This window comes from Alternaria metachromatica (assembly GCF_023757995.1).
Source record: "Alternaria metachromatica strain BMP 0045 chromosome Unknown scaffold_7, whole genome shotgun sequence".
Classification (NCBI taxonomy): domain Eukaryota; kingdom Fungi; phylum Ascomycota; class Dothideomycetes; order Pleosporales; family Pleosporaceae; genus Alternaria; species Alternaria metachromatica.
In genome coordinates this window covers 1,121,414-1,137,447 of record NW_026055498.1, presented here as the reverse complement: position 1 = coordinate 1,137,447, position 16,034 = coordinate 1,121,414, and the positions used below count along the sequence as shown (strand labels likewise).

At 50.1% G+C, this 16,034-nt stretch overlaps 5 protein-coding genes across 5 annotated transcripts; all 5 read right to left on the bottom strand.

The window, feature by feature from the left end:
• Positions 1-689: 689 nt before the first annotated feature.
• Positions 690-2,024, bottom strand: J4E83_004369 (uncharacterized protein; the record flags this gene model as incomplete). The annotated part of the gene is made up of 1 exon (XM_049331298.1): positions 690-2,024. The coding sequence occupies one exon, from the start codon at positions 2,022-2,024 to the stop codon at positions 690-692; it is 1,335 nt and encodes a 444-aa protein (XP_049189844.1).
• A 543-nt stretch (positions 2,025-2,567) lies between these two features.
• J4E83_004368 (uncharacterized protein) lies at positions 2,568-4,130 on the bottom strand (the record flags this gene model as incomplete). Its single annotated transcript, XM_049331297.1, has 2 exons — positions 2,568-4,069; positions 4,124-4,130. The coding sequence occupies 2 exons, from the start codon at positions 4,128-4,130 to the stop codon at positions 2,568-2,570; spliced, it is 1,509 nt and encodes a 502-aa protein (XP_049189843.1).
• Positions 4,131-5,130: 1,000 nt separating this feature from the next.
• Positions 5,131-6,069, bottom strand: J4E83_004367 (uncharacterized protein; the record flags this gene model as incomplete). Its single annotated transcript, XM_049331296.1, has 2 exons — positions 5,131-6,023; positions 6,063-6,069. The coding sequence occupies 2 exons, from the start codon at positions 6,067-6,069 to the stop codon at positions 5,131-5,133; spliced, it is 900 nt and encodes a 299-aa protein (XP_049189842.1).
• A 225-nt stretch (positions 6,070-6,294) lies between these two features.
• On the bottom strand, positions 6,295-6,812 carry J4E83_004366 (uncharacterized protein; the record flags this gene model as incomplete). Its single annotated transcript, XM_049331295.1, has 2 exons — positions 6,295-6,769; positions 6,805-6,812. 2 exons carry the CDS (start codon positions 6,810-6,812, stop codon positions 6,295-6,297), a joined length of 483 nt encoding a protein of 160 aa, XP_049189841.1.
• Positions 6,813-9,680: 2,868 nt separating this feature from the next.
• J4E83_004365 (uncharacterized protein) lies at positions 9,681-10,952 on the bottom strand (the record flags this gene model as incomplete). Its single annotated transcript, XM_049331294.1, has 1 exon — positions 9,681-10,952. One exon carries the CDS (start codon positions 10,950-10,952, stop codon positions 9,681-9,683), a length of 1,272 nt encoding a protein of 423 aa, XP_049189840.1.
• Between the last annotated feature and the right edge of the window lie 5,082 nt (positions 10,953-16,034).

Here is a 16,034-nt window from a genome sequence, read left to right as displayed (position 1 = left end):
CGCGTTCGCGGCATCGTGACATCAGGCCATCGTTGACGTTTGTTGGCAGACGTGTAGCAATGAAGTTTGCCCTCCGATGTTCTGGAGCTGGGTTCGTGCTTAGTAATCAATGTGCGTCATAGCTCAAGCTACCCAGCGGAACCCCATCCCTCCCATCTTCTGTCTTTCGCGCTCGAGCCTGAGTGATATTTTGGCGAGAGAAAATTTTGATCTTGTACATTGGGAGATGGAGATTTGGTAACGGTGGTTTGCCAGATTAGTCTGGAGTGGTCCTGTCCATACACACTCATGGTAAACCCCCTATCCCTCCTTGACGCAGCCTCCCAGTATCGACCACCACGCACGGGAGCGTCGACAGCATGTCCTGATCGACATTCGAGCAATTCAACTGAATTACCCGACAATATAATGTGATGTTAGGGTTCGATGCAACTATCAATGCCCCGTGGCAGAGTCGGTACTACCTATTTAAATGGGCCTAACACAAGGACTCAGATTTGCCAATTTACACTCGTGGATTCATTATTATCGAAGTGTTCGAAATATTTATTACTACAAGGGAGTGTTGTCTATATGCGCATACACTACGCACAAATCAGGACATGGCCGGAGTGTCAAGTAGACGCAGTGTTTGCCGAAATTTTCATCGCAATCCGACTGAATCAAAGATACAACCACATGTCCTGCCTTTACACCCACATACTCCTCCGCGATCTCCTCTCCTCTCCTTCAGGATACTCTGGGTCCTCGCCGAGATACTCCATCCTGTTCTCTCGGTAACGCTTTCCACTACTACCCTGCTCCAGATTCCAACATCTCTCAATCTCCTCCCACACATCTTTAGCCCGGCGACCTATCTTAGGCGCTAAGATCCTGGCCTCCGCTACCGTAGGCGGAGCTTTCGGGTCTGCGGTCTGTCTGGTATCTAGCCAGTATAGATAAGCATGGCGCGCCGATACCAACTCGCCAACTCGCCAAGCCTTCGAATCCCGCGATGCTACACCTGGGTACATATAGATTTGGTATGTCTCATCTAGGCGAAGGTTGGGTTGGAGGCAGATGCGATCGTATGGTGGCTGGCCGAAACCGAGGAACGTAATGATGCGCGGGTCGCTGATGAGGAGGAAGTTGACTGGTCCATTATCCATACTTGCTGCTACCTGGGTGACCTGGTTGTTGTTGTCGCGGTGTACGCACATAGCAATGATGATAGCCCTTGGGTAATAGTCGGCTTGGATTTCTTGGACCTTTGTCATGGGAAAAGCGTTGAAATCGTGGATTCGTACAACCGTGCAGGTACCGGGAGGATGCCTTTCGCATGCGACACCTCCAGAAACGATCGGAGCATGTGGTGGTACCGGCGATGAGGATGGAGGCGAAAGTGCTGTCTTTGGGTTGGCATGTTCGATCGTGACAGGTTGGAGGTTTCTTGCTAGAGGTAAGTTTTCCATGTGGACATCTAGGTCCTGTGCGACCTCAGATCTGGCTTTCTTTTGCAGTGCATCGTCGGCAGCAGCATCCTCCCTCACAATCTCTTCGGGTGCACCATGGCTTCCAATATTGTCGTGTGCTTCATCGACCTTCTCCGCCTCTTCTTTCTCCTCTGCCAATTCTTCGACTAAAGGCAGCTTGTACGACAACCTCTCTTCTCGATGATCATGCGCAGTCGCAAACTCATTATACACCCTGATTACCTCGCGGATTTCCAGCCTCTGGAGGATATCTTTGATTCTCTGCGTCCACAGTGCCAGCAAGTGCTTCTTCTGGCCACCTCTGGTGAGAATCAAGCGCATAGTGTTGATGAGCTCGTGGGCTGCGGCTTCGGGCATAACAGCGAAGAGCCGAGGTTCAAAGATGGTAAGACTGCTCGATGTCGTGGGTGGCCTCTTCCGTCTGTATGTCTTGGGAGTCTGCATCGCATTTGTCTCAGGCGCGGTGATGTTGAGCGGTGGGGTAGGCGCGGGCGTGAAGAATTGCTGGGGGTCTGGCGTGTCGCTTTGCATTTCGGTACCTTCTTTGCGCATGCTGGTCTTGGTATACTGATGGTTCGAGGTTTTATTACGAAACTCGTAGAGATGTGATGTTATTGATGGTTGCGTGGTGGGCGTTTGCGCGCAAAGTCGTTTTGTTTTGTCTCACTTTCGCTTGCGCTCTCACTCGCGACCTCCAAAACGAGAAAAACATTGAAAAAAACTATACACAGTACTCATTGTAACAACTCTAGCAACAAATGGAATCAATAAGTGATATACCCACATACATTCAGGCAACACTATAGAAATCAAACTAGTGACATCGTTGCCGCAACTACCATCACATGAATTCAGGTCGCTTGGACTTTGTGCATGCAGCAACGTACTGTTGATCAACCTTAGCCAGCGGTTGCGCGAGCAGCTTGATAAAATTAAGGGAAGTACCTTTGCATTAGTTTGCTACTGTATCATGATCTATCATTTCTTCCCAGATACCATGCCTTACACGTCTTAGCCATACTCCTTCACTACATATGACCACACAGGCCCCGCCATCCCAATCCTTTTGCCAGATATCTTTGCTCCAAGTCCGCCTCAACTAATACCGTGCTGCGCTTTTACCTGCGCTTCGTACTCTGCAATAGCCCCGTTGATCTCATTAACCATATTCTTCCTTCTCAATGCATCCGCTTCCGTCTCTGGGTCTTGGAGATCTGGCACGGGCTTACCCGTGACATTCTTGAGGGCTTGTTTGGCGACAGCAACATTGCGAAAGTCTTCATCAAACGCATCTTGAGCAGCAAGAAGCTCCTTCCGTGCCTCTTCGGTGATGACCTCAAGCTGTGCAACACTATCACGCGGCTGTTGCGTCGCGCGAGCGGCTGCCATCCGAATCGTAGCCATGCGCTCCCTTAATCGAACGCCATACAACGCATTGCGACATGCTTGGAGCTTGACTCTGGCATCAGCGAGGGCGTACTCTTCGGGACTGGATTCACTACTGGTAGTCGCGGAGACCAGCAGAGCACGAAGTTCATCGGATGACTGCGGACGCGCTCGTTCAAGAGCCTGAAGTCGTGTCATCTCACGCAAGTCCTCGAAAGGCATGTTGAAGAAGTGTACGCCAGTTTCCGTTCGTTTGTCGGCTGCACGCCAGTACAAGGGGCCAGGTGTCGCTCTTCCATGGCTGGGGTCAATTTTCGGTGGGCTGGCAATCTCAGTAGCGACCACTTCGTCCTCTGGTATTGGGCCTGGCGGGGCATGGTGATTGACTTGGAGACTGGCGTCATCACGACCAGAGCCAGAAGCAGTGACACTAGCTTGCGAGTCATCGACATCCATCATTTGAACGTCTTGGTCGGATACTGGCTGTTTACCCCGGTCACCAGCATCGTGCCCATCCGTGTCCATTTCGGTCGACTGGCATCTATTATAAGTCTTGAGGCGTTCTAGAATGAAGTCGGTGTCGACAACGTCCTCCATCGCCACCAGATCCTTTTCTCCGCCGCTCCTAACGATATCACTGACCGCTACGTGCTTTTTATCGGCGCCGGTATGCTCTTGAGAAATTGCGTCTCTGGTAATCTCTTTGTCCGGATCAGCTACCGCGGTATCGGGGGTGTGTTCGACTGAAACATCATCGGAGATGTCGTCTTCTTGAAGAGAGAGAGGTTCTGCGCTCTCCTCTTTCGCATTCTGACTCGCCGTAAGGCTGTTCGATCCTGTAGCCGGGACCCATACCTCAAAGCCGTATTTGTTTACACTCTTTACCAGAGGAGTAGTGGGTCCAGCTTCCAGTCGACCAGCTTTCTTCCGATGCGAACGTCTTGTTGGAGTCTCGGTCGTACTGTCCTTCTTTCCATTGCGTCCCCCTTTCTCACGCATTTGGCCCTGAAAGTGTTTGTCCCGGAGGTGATCCACAAGTTGTTGAATGCCTTGACCTTGTGGCGCACGCCGGTTCTCGGAATGCGGTACGCGCTCAGTGGGAGATTTTATGACTTTCTTTGCCTTGATATTCTTGTGTCGCTTCGGTTTGGGTTCGCTGAAGTTTGTACTGGGCAAATTTGTTTCACTGTTGCCGGGCTCATGCTTCTTAGCTGCTTGCTTCGGTTCTTTGTCACAAGACCGAGCTACTGGGACGCTGCTCTCACTTCCCATATCAATGACTTTCCTATCGGTAATAGCAAATTCCGATGTAGGAGTGCGAGGCCTCCTAGTCGAAAGGTTAGGATTGATGGCGGCCGGTGGAGAAAGTGATCGGCGGGGTGCTCTGGGGTTGGTTTCCTTTGCGACGAGCTTTCACGCACCGTGACTTCCAACCTGAGCGTCTCAAATTTCGGGGTTTGTTGAGCTTACGAGAGGCAGAGAGGTTATGATCAGTACACGAGTGCGTACAGAAGACTGGTGGTTCAGATAAGATGACGAGCAATGTCGACGATTTCCAGGACCGACTGGTCATAGCGGCTCGATATTGATATAGTGAATTTGCGTGCGGGAAAAACTCTGCACAGCCGATACAGGCCGTTGCAAGATTGAATTCGTCTCATGCATCGCAAGATGTCATGGACAATGTGAATGGTCATCGTCGCTGTCAAATGCGTTTGAAGTCCACACTTCGCTGAGAAAGAGGTAAAGACATCTGCTTATGGCAAGCATCACGAGGCCTCGGGTGGATTGTCAGATCCGCGGGCTTGGAAGTACATCCTCGAAGGTAGATGAAGATGCGCGGTTGTAGTTGCGGTGTTGTTGTCACCATGATGACGTCATCGCTACCGAAACTAGCGCCGATCTCGCGTGCGCGACACGCGTGCTTGGACCCTGAGTCCCAAACTTCACGACGTTCGATGAGGATCAAGGCTGCCATCTTTCCAACACGAGTAATTTCCTCATCATCGTCAATACTCGTTGTCGGACATGAATACCGGTGAATCATACACGCCCAACTTCTGTTCATGCGATTATACGAAGTTCTCCTGGCGCGCGATGCTCAGCACATGAAGGATTCGCACCATTTTTATTTATACCGTTAAGCGAAGACATTCTGCCCTCCAGCTAACAGCTAGGATCATACGTAAGGCTTCCTTGACCTGCTACCGATACTCAACACCATGAACCCGCGCCGAAACTCTTCACTCCGTCTCGAACCCACGAAACCTTCCTAGCCCCGACGCACCCTTTTCTTCCTCTCGAACATCGTCTTCCGCTCCTCCGCGTCCATCACGCCAGTTCCGCTCGGCTTATACATCGGCATGGCAGTCTTCACGCCAGACTCCATCCATCGTGCCCACCGGTTGTGCAAGTCCACGATGCCGTGATTACGCACAAAGGTCTCTAGGTCATGAAGCACTGCTTGTTCGGCGGTAGCATCCTTGTCTTCCTCGGCGGCTCGACGACGCGTCCACACGAGATGCATATACTCTTGACGCTCAGCGTCTGTCGTCAGGATCTGGCCCATCTCTTCCATAACCTGTCGTAGACTCGGTCCGGCGGTACCAGTGGTGATGATAGTCGTCGGCCAGATCGGAACCCCAGTCTTTCGAAGCTTTGACTTGGGGGGCTGGGTATTGGCTTCAACCGGAGTGGGCTTGGCAGGTCGCTTTCCAAGCTGCTTCTGAGACGGTCGTGAGACGTTCTTCAGGGTACCTTGCGAGCGCTTGCCCTTCACAGGGAGAGACTCCCCAAAGTCTCCGTCTTCTTTGTCATCGTCGGCCTCTTCGCTGCTGTCTTCGAAGTCTTCGCTGTCCTCTTCGGGCTCTTTTTCCGACCGGTTCTCGACTTGTCCCTCTATACCTCCCTCGTCATCTATACCCAAGAGACCAAAGAGCTCAGGATCTCCATCTCCTTTATTATCATCCTCCAAACGGGATGAGCCCAAGAAATCCGATGGGCCCGCCTCCGTGGCCTGAGCAGCCTCGATCTCGGCCTGGCGACGCCGGACCAAGGCTGCAAGGTCTTCAGACCCGGGCTTGCGTGTTCCGGTCGATGTAGAGTCGCCAGCAGTCTGGCCCGCAACCTCTTCCTCTGCATCGCTCCAATGCCCTTCGACGTCCTCTGGCTGTAGTAGTGTATGACCACCGATACGCATAGGACGTGTCATCGTTGTCGGGGCGGACAGAAATGCCTGGTTTGGAACGCGACGGGAATCCTTGGAAGCTGGTGCGCCAGGGAGTACGAACTGATGCCTCGGTGGGGTGCCCTGTGGGGTCGTCGATGGTTGTAGAGTCGTTGGCGTCGTCGATGGCGGCGGTACGTATACTGCTCGTTGACGTCCAGAAATCAGGTTCTTTGGCGTTGTTGCTAGACATCTAAGACGTTCAGCTTATTAGAGGTCAGTGATTGCTATTACGAGGGGACTGACTTCAGGGGCGATGCGCAAACGACCAAATAGTAAAGAACGCAATTGCTTACCATTATCAGCTTGAGCAGCAAGCTCGTCCTGCTTCTGCATCGCACGCATAGTCACAGCTGCTCGCCTATTCAGCTCTTCAAGTCCCGCATGGCGCCCCCATACAAGTCGACAGGTTTTCCAAGCATTCCTTGTCATCTGGAGGTCCTCATCGGTGTCCTCTTCACCCATGTTGTCCGGCATTGGGCCAGCAGGTTCCAACTTCCAGATCGGTATCATCATGGGAAGCTGCGTGAAACTGATGACTATTTTTCCCTCCTTCTCAACAAACATGCGAAGGATATCGGAGTTCTCGATGAGAATGGTGTCGGTGTCAATGTTGCCGGTGCATGACATCACAACCCTGATGACCTTCGTGGTGAAACCCTCGGACGGTGGGCTCTTAGCGATCCTGGTGATTGTAGCGGTCGCATTGTGAACATGCACAGGGCCATGCTGATTGTCTATATTCATGTCGGGGAAGGGGGTGTCTACCGGGACCTCCTGTGTAGACATGGTTACTGTTGTAGGCGCAGTGGAGAGCAAAGATGGCTGCAGGAACAAGTGGTAAGAGTTGATAGCGATCTTTGTTCTCCGTGGGGGCATAGTGCTCCAATGTACGGTGGGGTGGTGGAGAGATTGCTCTCGCACCGTCAAGTGTAAGGTGGTTTGCGTCTTTCATTGAGTACCCTGCACACTTTTTTGGGTCGTAGAGCACTTGACGATCTGTTCTGGAACTAGCAACATCGGTACCTGGAGTCCCAGGGGTCATGAGCGCTTCGCACTTCATACTCGCATCACCTCCGGATACAGTTCCGTCTAATGATGTGACTTATTCATCGCTTGCGCTATCGACCACCAACAAACAAACACTGTTTATCGACATCACCCTTCACAACGCCGTCAATCGAGGTCATTCCATGAGTATGCGCGATTCCACGAGCTTCTCTTAGCTACTACAACCCAATGAAGACCAAGCAAAGCGTGTCCAAATGATCAGCTCGACCTTGCGCGATTTCACCGAAATGGAATACACTAAGCAGGCGAAAGTCTTTCGCCCAAGCTGGTACACCATCCCAGCAATCCTTTCCACAATCCAGTCGTATACTTCGGCCCTGGAGTGGTTCTACTATCTAACCTTTATCTCGCACATATTATGCAAGTCGGACTCAGCCCACATAGCCAAAGCCCACCTCATCTCCTTTCTGCGAGCTCGTCCACATATTCAGATGTGGCACGAAGCTTTGCTCTCCGAGATGTACGACGAGGACGAACCAAACCTGCCGTCGATACTGGAAAGTACGAACACCTTGCATCCCTTGACACAAAGGTTCCACGAGTATTCCACGCAGAGATTCTCGTTGATGACGAGAGAGGATGTCTTCGTCGCGCGATGCGTGGTAGTTGACTTCATCTACAGGCGTTTGGACGAGGCGCAGAAGGCAGCTGAGCTGGCGAAGGATGCGCAGACCAGGAAAGTCCTGGAACAGCAGGGTATGGATGTAAGGCAGCGCGAGCAGGCTCGCAGAGGTTTTGAGGCTTCTTGTCTCCGCTTTGGCAGTACCGTGCTGGACAAACCTGCTGTCGGTCAAATTGGTGTCCTCGATCTTGCTGCTCTCTTGGCTGTGTTGTCTTTGCAATCACCTCTTGACCTACCCGTCACACCCGAACCTGTATTTGCTGCAACTATAACGCCTGTTCAGCAGGTATCATGGCTGAAGGGTCTTGCGCGTAGTTTGGCTCAGCTTGCGATAGAGTCCGCTCCATCCTACACTTACTTGGCAGCGTAGCCCTGTTGTACGACAAGCTCTGGCATAACTGCCTGCGCAATCATTGAAACTAACTTTGATGTTTCGCTCGTATAGGACAATGAAATGAGGTCAGATAATGAGGCCAAACAAGCAATAGTCAACTTACCACAAGGTAAGTGCCAGTATTTATTGGAGTGACGAGTTACCTTCTCTTTTGCTTCTCAAACTCCTTCAATACTTGAATATATATATTACATTACATCTCTTGCTACCCAGCTGATCAGCCAGGTGCTGTGCTTTTGATCCTCACTGCCGACCCGTCACACTCCTCGCCTCACAAGAAGATGAAGCTTGCGATACCTTGCTTTGAGACCTCCGCAGCGCTCCGCGGGGGTTGCGACCCTTGAGAAGCTCTCTCAATTCACCGCTTGCATCATTGTGGCCCTACCTTGGCGATGTGAATGAGATCATTCTTCGCCGCTTCTATTGACCGGGAGCGATCATAATCTGACTCTTGTTCTACTCAACCAATTTCACTCTTGAGTTCAGAGCTGATAAACCCCTTATAAACGGCCTTTTACCTTCCACCACTTTAACCACTATCAGAAGCTTTCAACAGAACATCACATTCAACAGCCAACCGCACCGAAAACGCACATAATCGGTTGTAACGGTAGAAATGTTCGAGACAATGAACACACACACGTCCTGTTACACCAACAGTATCCTCCAAAGACTCAAGGATATCATTGGTCTCAATGACTTCCTACAGTACGGAAACATCATCACTCGAGTCTTCCGATGCAACATCAGCGGATCCGGCTCTTCACCAGCACTGTTTCGCATGCTCAACCCCAACTCAGATGCGATCTTCCTCCACAACGAGATCGCAGTCATGACGAAGACCGGGATAGAAAAATACAACCTTCCAATATTCGAGGACAAGAAGAATGGCGCGAACTCTTCACGCTATTCCGCGAGCGCAGACGATAGCTATGGCCACCAGCTATTTGATGTCGTAGATCAGTTCGCGGGTACGGAAGGAGCACGACCAGCTGATGCGCATACCGCGCGATCGCAGGTCATGCGGTGTGTGGAGATGGTGCACCAGGAGCAGCAGAAGATCGAGCAGGCAGTCGACGACGTTGCGGCGGGGCTTGCATCAATGGGGGTGAATACCATGGCGACGGATGCAATGGAGTTTTGACTCAGCTTCAGAGTTCGATGGGTGAAGGCTAGAGGTAACATATATGTGCGGATGATAAGAATGGTACAGGTCATAGCAGCGGGAAGACGATATACACGTTGCAGTTCATCAAGTACATATAGCATGCATGGCCCGGAGGCACACAATTCAGTCTTTCAGTCAACATTGGTCATCACAAAGGCATCATTCGAGTGTTCAAAGAGTGTATACATGAATTTTTGAGACTTACAAGGGACCAGCCCCAGCTCACAACTAGCTAATGATCATCAAGGTGAGACTTACGGACGGCCAGCGCCCAGCTCACCACCAGCACCCAGAGACCGGAAACCACCACACCACATCTCCGCCGCCGCCACCACCACCACTCACTCCTTCTTGACCACCTTCTTGGCCGTCACCGGCACCCGACCCTTCATGTAGAAGTCAGCTCCAAATCTCTCCACCTCCTTGGTGAGACTTGAGTGACTCCTCAAAGGCCGAGCGCCGGCCGTACCCGCGAGAACCTTGCCGCCGAAGGTCTGGTTGAACGCCTCAACGAAGGCCTTCCACCCCTTGGTGGGCTTGCCGGCGGTGAGGTTGGCGAGGATCCACTTGCGCTCCTCCGCCACGTAGGCCTGGACGACCTCACGGAACCGGACGCTGGTGTTGCGCCGAATCTGCTGAACAGTGCGCTTGTTCAGCGCCGTGATGGCCTCCTGCGAAGACCAGTTACGAGGGGGAGGGTTGGCGAAGATGCGCTTCTTGCCGTTCTTGTCGAGGAGCTTGACGACCAGCTTGTGCTTCTGGTCGAACGCGGTGCCGTCGGCAAGAAGCTCGAAGCGACCAGGGACAAACTGAGTGAACTCAGGGTTCGCCTTGAAGTTGTCGACGTCGGCGTAGTCGGTGGCGTATGCGCCCCAAGTGACGTTGCGGAACAGCTCTGGCTTGGTGGTGTCTTTGACGTCGCCAGCGACGTCGCCCACGTCCGAGTCGTAGTACTCGTTGCCGGCCTTGGCGGCGGTGGCGATGAGTGCTGCGTGGTCAGCCCTCTTCGGATCCAGGATGCGCTTGTTGCGCTTCATGGTGGGCGCGGAGATGGGCAGAGGAGGTTGGGCGGTCTGCTTCATGCGACGCTTGGGCGGCATGATATCGGCCTCGGAGTCGTTTTCGTCCTCAGAGTGAGTGACGAGCTGATCGATCTTGCGCTTATGGCCAGCGCCAGCAATGGGGGTGGGTGAAGAAGGATGAAGGGCGGATTGGATGCAACGCAGTTTGAGCTTGAGACCTGAGCGACCAGACTCTGCGTTAGGGGGGCCGACAGCCTGGCTCACGGGAATGGGAGTGGAGTCGACCGCGGTGGTGTTTTTAGGGCGCCTGATCTTGAGCTTGAGCAGACGAGGGCGACCAGAGCTGTAAGGAGCAGACGGAGAAGGAGCGCCAGTGGAGCGAGGGCCGAAGGTGTGTCCAGCACGAGCAGCTCCCATGTGTACATCGATCGGTGAGGCCTGCTCAACCGAAGGGAGGATGACGGAAGGTGACCTTGTGGGAGTCGTAAAGGGATCTCTGGGATGAGCGTGACGAAGTCCAGCCAAGATGGTGGCAGCTTCAAGCATGCCGGGTGAGACCAGCTCGACCGAGGGCAGAGTAGAGGAAGACATGATGATGGAAAGGTATCGTAAAGAGTAATGGGTATCGTAAAGATTGAAAGATGGAAGTAAGAAGCTGAGTGCTGACGAATGTATGGTAACGTGCTGGAAACTGAGAAAGTCGTAATGAGAAAATAGAAGAAGCTGAGTAGTCTGACGATAGAGGCTGCCAAGGGGGAGGGCAGTTTAAGTATGAGGACTGCTGTCGACGGCTGCAACTTTGTCTCATTAAGCTGCTATTGTCTCGAGGTGAGCTGCACGAGTTTCTGCCGTCTTGCCCCAATCGGGTGGTGAAGGCTGGTAATTCCTATTGTGAGTCGTAGTGAAGACGCAGAATCGACCCATTTTGAGCGCGTTCACTTCGCGGAACAATAGGATTGTGCTGAGAAGCGGTTGAGACGGGACAAGTAGAGGTGACCTGCGATAGTTCCAGACGTCAGAGAGCCATCTGATAGCCAAAAATGGCTTTCTCGGCACATCAATACTGGACTTCTCCATTGTGAGCGGGCGTTCATGAGACTCATTGTTTCGATTATGATAGCTCTTGATGCTGCCTCGTGTTCCGGGATTTTGCTCCCATCAGACCCTTTCACCTTCACTTGGTCGCCGCGTTCCCCTTGGTGTGGATGGTGCGAACATTGTAGTTTTTGCAGCAGCCAGGACGCATATGGTTCCTTGCCGTATCAGGTCCATAGCTCTTCAGATCCTTCTTCTCAAATGAGCCGCGCAATTCCGTATGAATAGAGTAAGGTGGTGTAGTGGGCGCAGCTCGTACGTGACGATATATGGTGATGGCTCGTGAGCCCGCTAGCGCCAAAGATGGTTAGGGTGGTTGATGACATCATCCATTGGATATCTCTCTAGCCCTCGTGAAGGCGTCTGCTCACCCTGCCGACGTGACTATCAGTGTTCGCGTCCTTGGAAACATTGCGATCGCAGAGCCCGCAATGACTCCAGATGAATGTCTGGGCAACGCGGACCAAAGTGCTGTACGATTGACGATAGCGCATGCAGGACGCGACGCGTCAAGGCAGCAGCTTTGCATTTGTCTTTGCATCACCCGGTGTATACCTAGGTAGCTAGTGCTCTCACACCTTTTCCTTCCCAGATCAGATACTACATTTTTGTCAGTCAGAATGACTGGTTCACCCGCTATCGACATCGCCATCACTTCTTCGCCTGACGTTTTCGATATCGACGGACATACAGATCTGAGCATACGCCTCAGTCTCACGCTTCGTCACGACAAACCGATCACATTGTACAAACGTGACACGAGCCTCTTCGACGGCAAGACTCTCCATGATGGCGGGCTCACGTTTACCGATGTCGAGACTGGCCAACGCGTGCCACGCAGCACTTTTAATATCTGCTATTTCTCTAGCGAAAGCTTCTCATGGGCGACTAGAAGCCAATACGTTACACTACATCCAGGGAAACAACATGTCATTCACACGGGCTTTACACCTCTAAGTACAAGCGGACGGGAGAAAACGGATCCAAGAGAATCGTGGGTGAGGTTGTTGAAGTTCGCCGGCTTCAAAGATGGGCAAACATGTAGAATGGGTATCAGTGAGAACGCTTTCGTCAAGGACTGGTTCGAGGGAACAGTCTGGGAGCTACTAGGATGGCAGATGCTGGGTTGGGCGCCGACGACAGTTCACACGCACATCAGCTACAGGGTTGTTGAGTCATCAGTTGTCACGATCAAGCGACTCAAGGCTGATAATGATATCCGCCTCGAGGACGTACTCTCTGTGAAACCGACTAGTTGAGCTATTATCTAGTTTAGCAAGTCGTAGTTAATTGCTTAAACCACACCTAGACGCTGGTCTCTAACCATTCGACTAATACAACCCGTGTCTTTCCGCTCTAGACAAATCTATCTTAAAGGTCATGCTTTTATATGCAGCTCTTACACTCTATATTTGTAGGTTGTTTCTTCGCGTTTAGCCTACATAAAACACACATAAGACTACATTTACCTAAATATAGATTCTATTGCTTAATAGCTACTACTATCTTTAAACTTTTACTCTATTAATACCTTTAAGCTATAACTATAAATAATATTATTAACGCGTCTTACTTATATTCTAAGCTAGAAGTAGGTACTACTAAAGTACTTACGCTCTTATAGTATTAGCGTAAAGCTAGCTTATAGAAGATAGTAAAGTAAATTATTTACTACTTATTTCTTAGAGTTTACCTATAGTTATACTATATAAGTCTTACTTATATAGTTAGCTAAATTTTAAGTTAATAGTACTTCTATATACTTTATACTTAAAAAAAATATATACTATTTTCTTACTAATAAGTAGTATCTTAACTAATAGGTAAAGCTATAAATAAAGTAATAATAAAGATAATAAGCTAAGTAATAGTAGAGATAAGTATAAAGAAGTTAGCTTATAATATACTAGCTACCTTATTAATATTAAGTAAATTAAGAAAAGTAAAAGTAGCTAAGATATTATCTATAAGTATAGGCATTTTTTAGAAGCTAATCTTAACGCCTATAATATTAATAAAAAGAATATTAGTAGCTATAGTTATATAAGTTATAAAAGTAATAAAGACGCTAAAGTACGTATTATATATTTCTTAACTATTAACTTACTATAGTATATATAATTTAATATTTTAGTTTCTTTCTATTCTATTTATAGTACTATAATAATATAGAGTAAGATAAGCTACTTATAATTCTTAAATTACATAACTACTATATACGCAAAAGTACTTCTTATTAAATAAGAGACATTGCAATACTTAGAGTCTCTATATTTGTACTAATCTTTCCTCTTAACGCTAATTATCTCTGCAAAGGTCGTCTTTAGATCTCTAGCTATTGTGTATACGATCTCTTCTATTCTCGCAATACTTATTGGTACGTCGCGCCAGTCTACACGCCGACGCAGCTCCCCAGACTCGACGTCTTTGACTAGTTCGTTTAATAATGCAGCATTCAACTTGTAAAACCCCACGAAATGCCGTGCATGCGCAAAATGAGCAAGCTCATGCAGCATTGTCCTTACCAAGTCGTTCATATGGACGAAACGGCGTGGATCGCGATCGTCACGTAAACGTAACTGTATGTTCAACGGGATGATCTCGGTTATGGTTTTCCCAGAACGATCTATGCCGTATTGCTTTTGAGTCAGGCTTTTGCCATGGCAGGAAGAGTACTGCGAGAGCTCATGCAGCATTGGGACAGTCCAGCCATGCCGACGCATGATAGGTCCGACGATGTAGGCACATCGTCGCAGGAGGTAGAGGGCGTAGGATCGGTGAGGCAGGCCATCGAGTGTCGTGTAGCTATGGAAGGAGCTATCTAAGCCGCGTTGGGGTGGCAAATGGTCTAGTCGATGGAACATGGTTGAGCTGATGCTGCGAAGGCTTTACACCTGGTTTTGGTCGGACTTTACATTCTTTGAGACGAAGCAAAGGCCGTAAGTAGAAAGCGAGAAAGCGAACTTGGCAGCTGGTGAATCACATGCGCAACCGGCCTCAGCTGTTACCTATCCCCTTCCTGCTTGCATCCAGTGAGCATTCATTCAAAAGCGATCGGAACAGTAACGTTATCATGAAAGAGGGCTACAAGAGCCGCATGGGAATGAAAAGGTTCGGTGCACATACAAGACACTGGTAGTGAGACACGCATTTCCCTTCAGCGAAGGTTGTCTCAACGGGCATGGCCTTACACAAGACATTGTGTACAAAACATAGGTATCAGTATGCGGTCACAATGTCTGTAAGCGACAACGTAGAGCAATGGCTGTGAAAACAGCCACGATAGTCAACAAAGGGCCTCCAGTTATTCGTACGGCTTTGTTCACTCTATGCACTTCACAATGATGCTGCTCGTGCTCAGACTAAACCGCCAAAGCACAGTTGAAAGAGAAGTGAATATCTGTACTGATGCAAGCTAGATAATCTACAGCAATTACAATTTGACAACGTACCAATTAATGGAAGTTTCCAAATACATCGCTCGATTCGAGACGATGAAGCTAACCATAGCCAAGGTGACCTTCACACAGTGAAATGCCTAGACACGCCAGCGACTATCAAAAGAATCGAGAATAGCCATCTTAGAGACTTTCAAGTCCTTGCCTTAGCGAGAAAAACAATCCGCTGTCTTCCACGAAGAGTTCGCGAGACATCTCTTTTTGAATGAAGTGCGGGACAAATTCAAGCCTGAGACCTGGCCGTGCGAACTCATGCGATCGAAGCTGGAGCTTCTCGATTTGCAGATCGAGTGTGTACGCCCGGGAACAGCGTTGACCCGAAGCAAATGACCGCAGTATCTGAGGACGCCCGGTATCGTCTCTGTCTCTGCGTGACCCTAGCGCTCGTATCGGGTATCGAAGACACCGCATGGCCGCAAGGCCCCACCTTATCTGGGGAGGCGCAGGACTACAAGCTTGCACTACTCAAAGTAAGAGACCCCTTTGCTGATGTCTCGGATCATTCAAAGGCTTTGCACCACGGCGTACTCGTGAGTTCTGCCATGATACTCGTCGAGGCGATCCCAGAGGACATGGGTATGGATGTAGAGACACGGTTGGACCATGTGAATGCCGTTCATCGCATAATTGGAAAGCTGGGGTTCGGTTGTAGAAACTAGAAATCGAGAGCTTATGTCGCATTGTGACGTTGCCGCCGGGTAGTAGTGTCTTCGAAGGCAAGGATGGACCATCTTTGTGCTATCTGGTTCTAGCATTGTTAGCTCATTACTACAATCATTAGACTGTCGGTAACATACTTCCATCCCACAATCATCTCCAACGGCGAAATCTCGCGGCTATTGTTCACAATCTTCACTATGCGCATTAATCCTATGATCCGGCACATGGCTCTGATCCGTCCCGGCTGGTGATACTCAGGCTTCAGTGGTACAGTTTCAATGTTACTTACAGGGCTACCCTGGCCAACGATGGTAATCCGTCTTCAAGCATAGGTACGTAACGCGTCTGTGGAGAGGGGCTACCTGGAGATGCGGCGGTACCTGGACACTGCTTACATCGCGGGAAGTGGCAGTGCTGCGTTAAGAGGGGTGTCGTCGTAAGCAAGTAGCCGTTGGGGCAT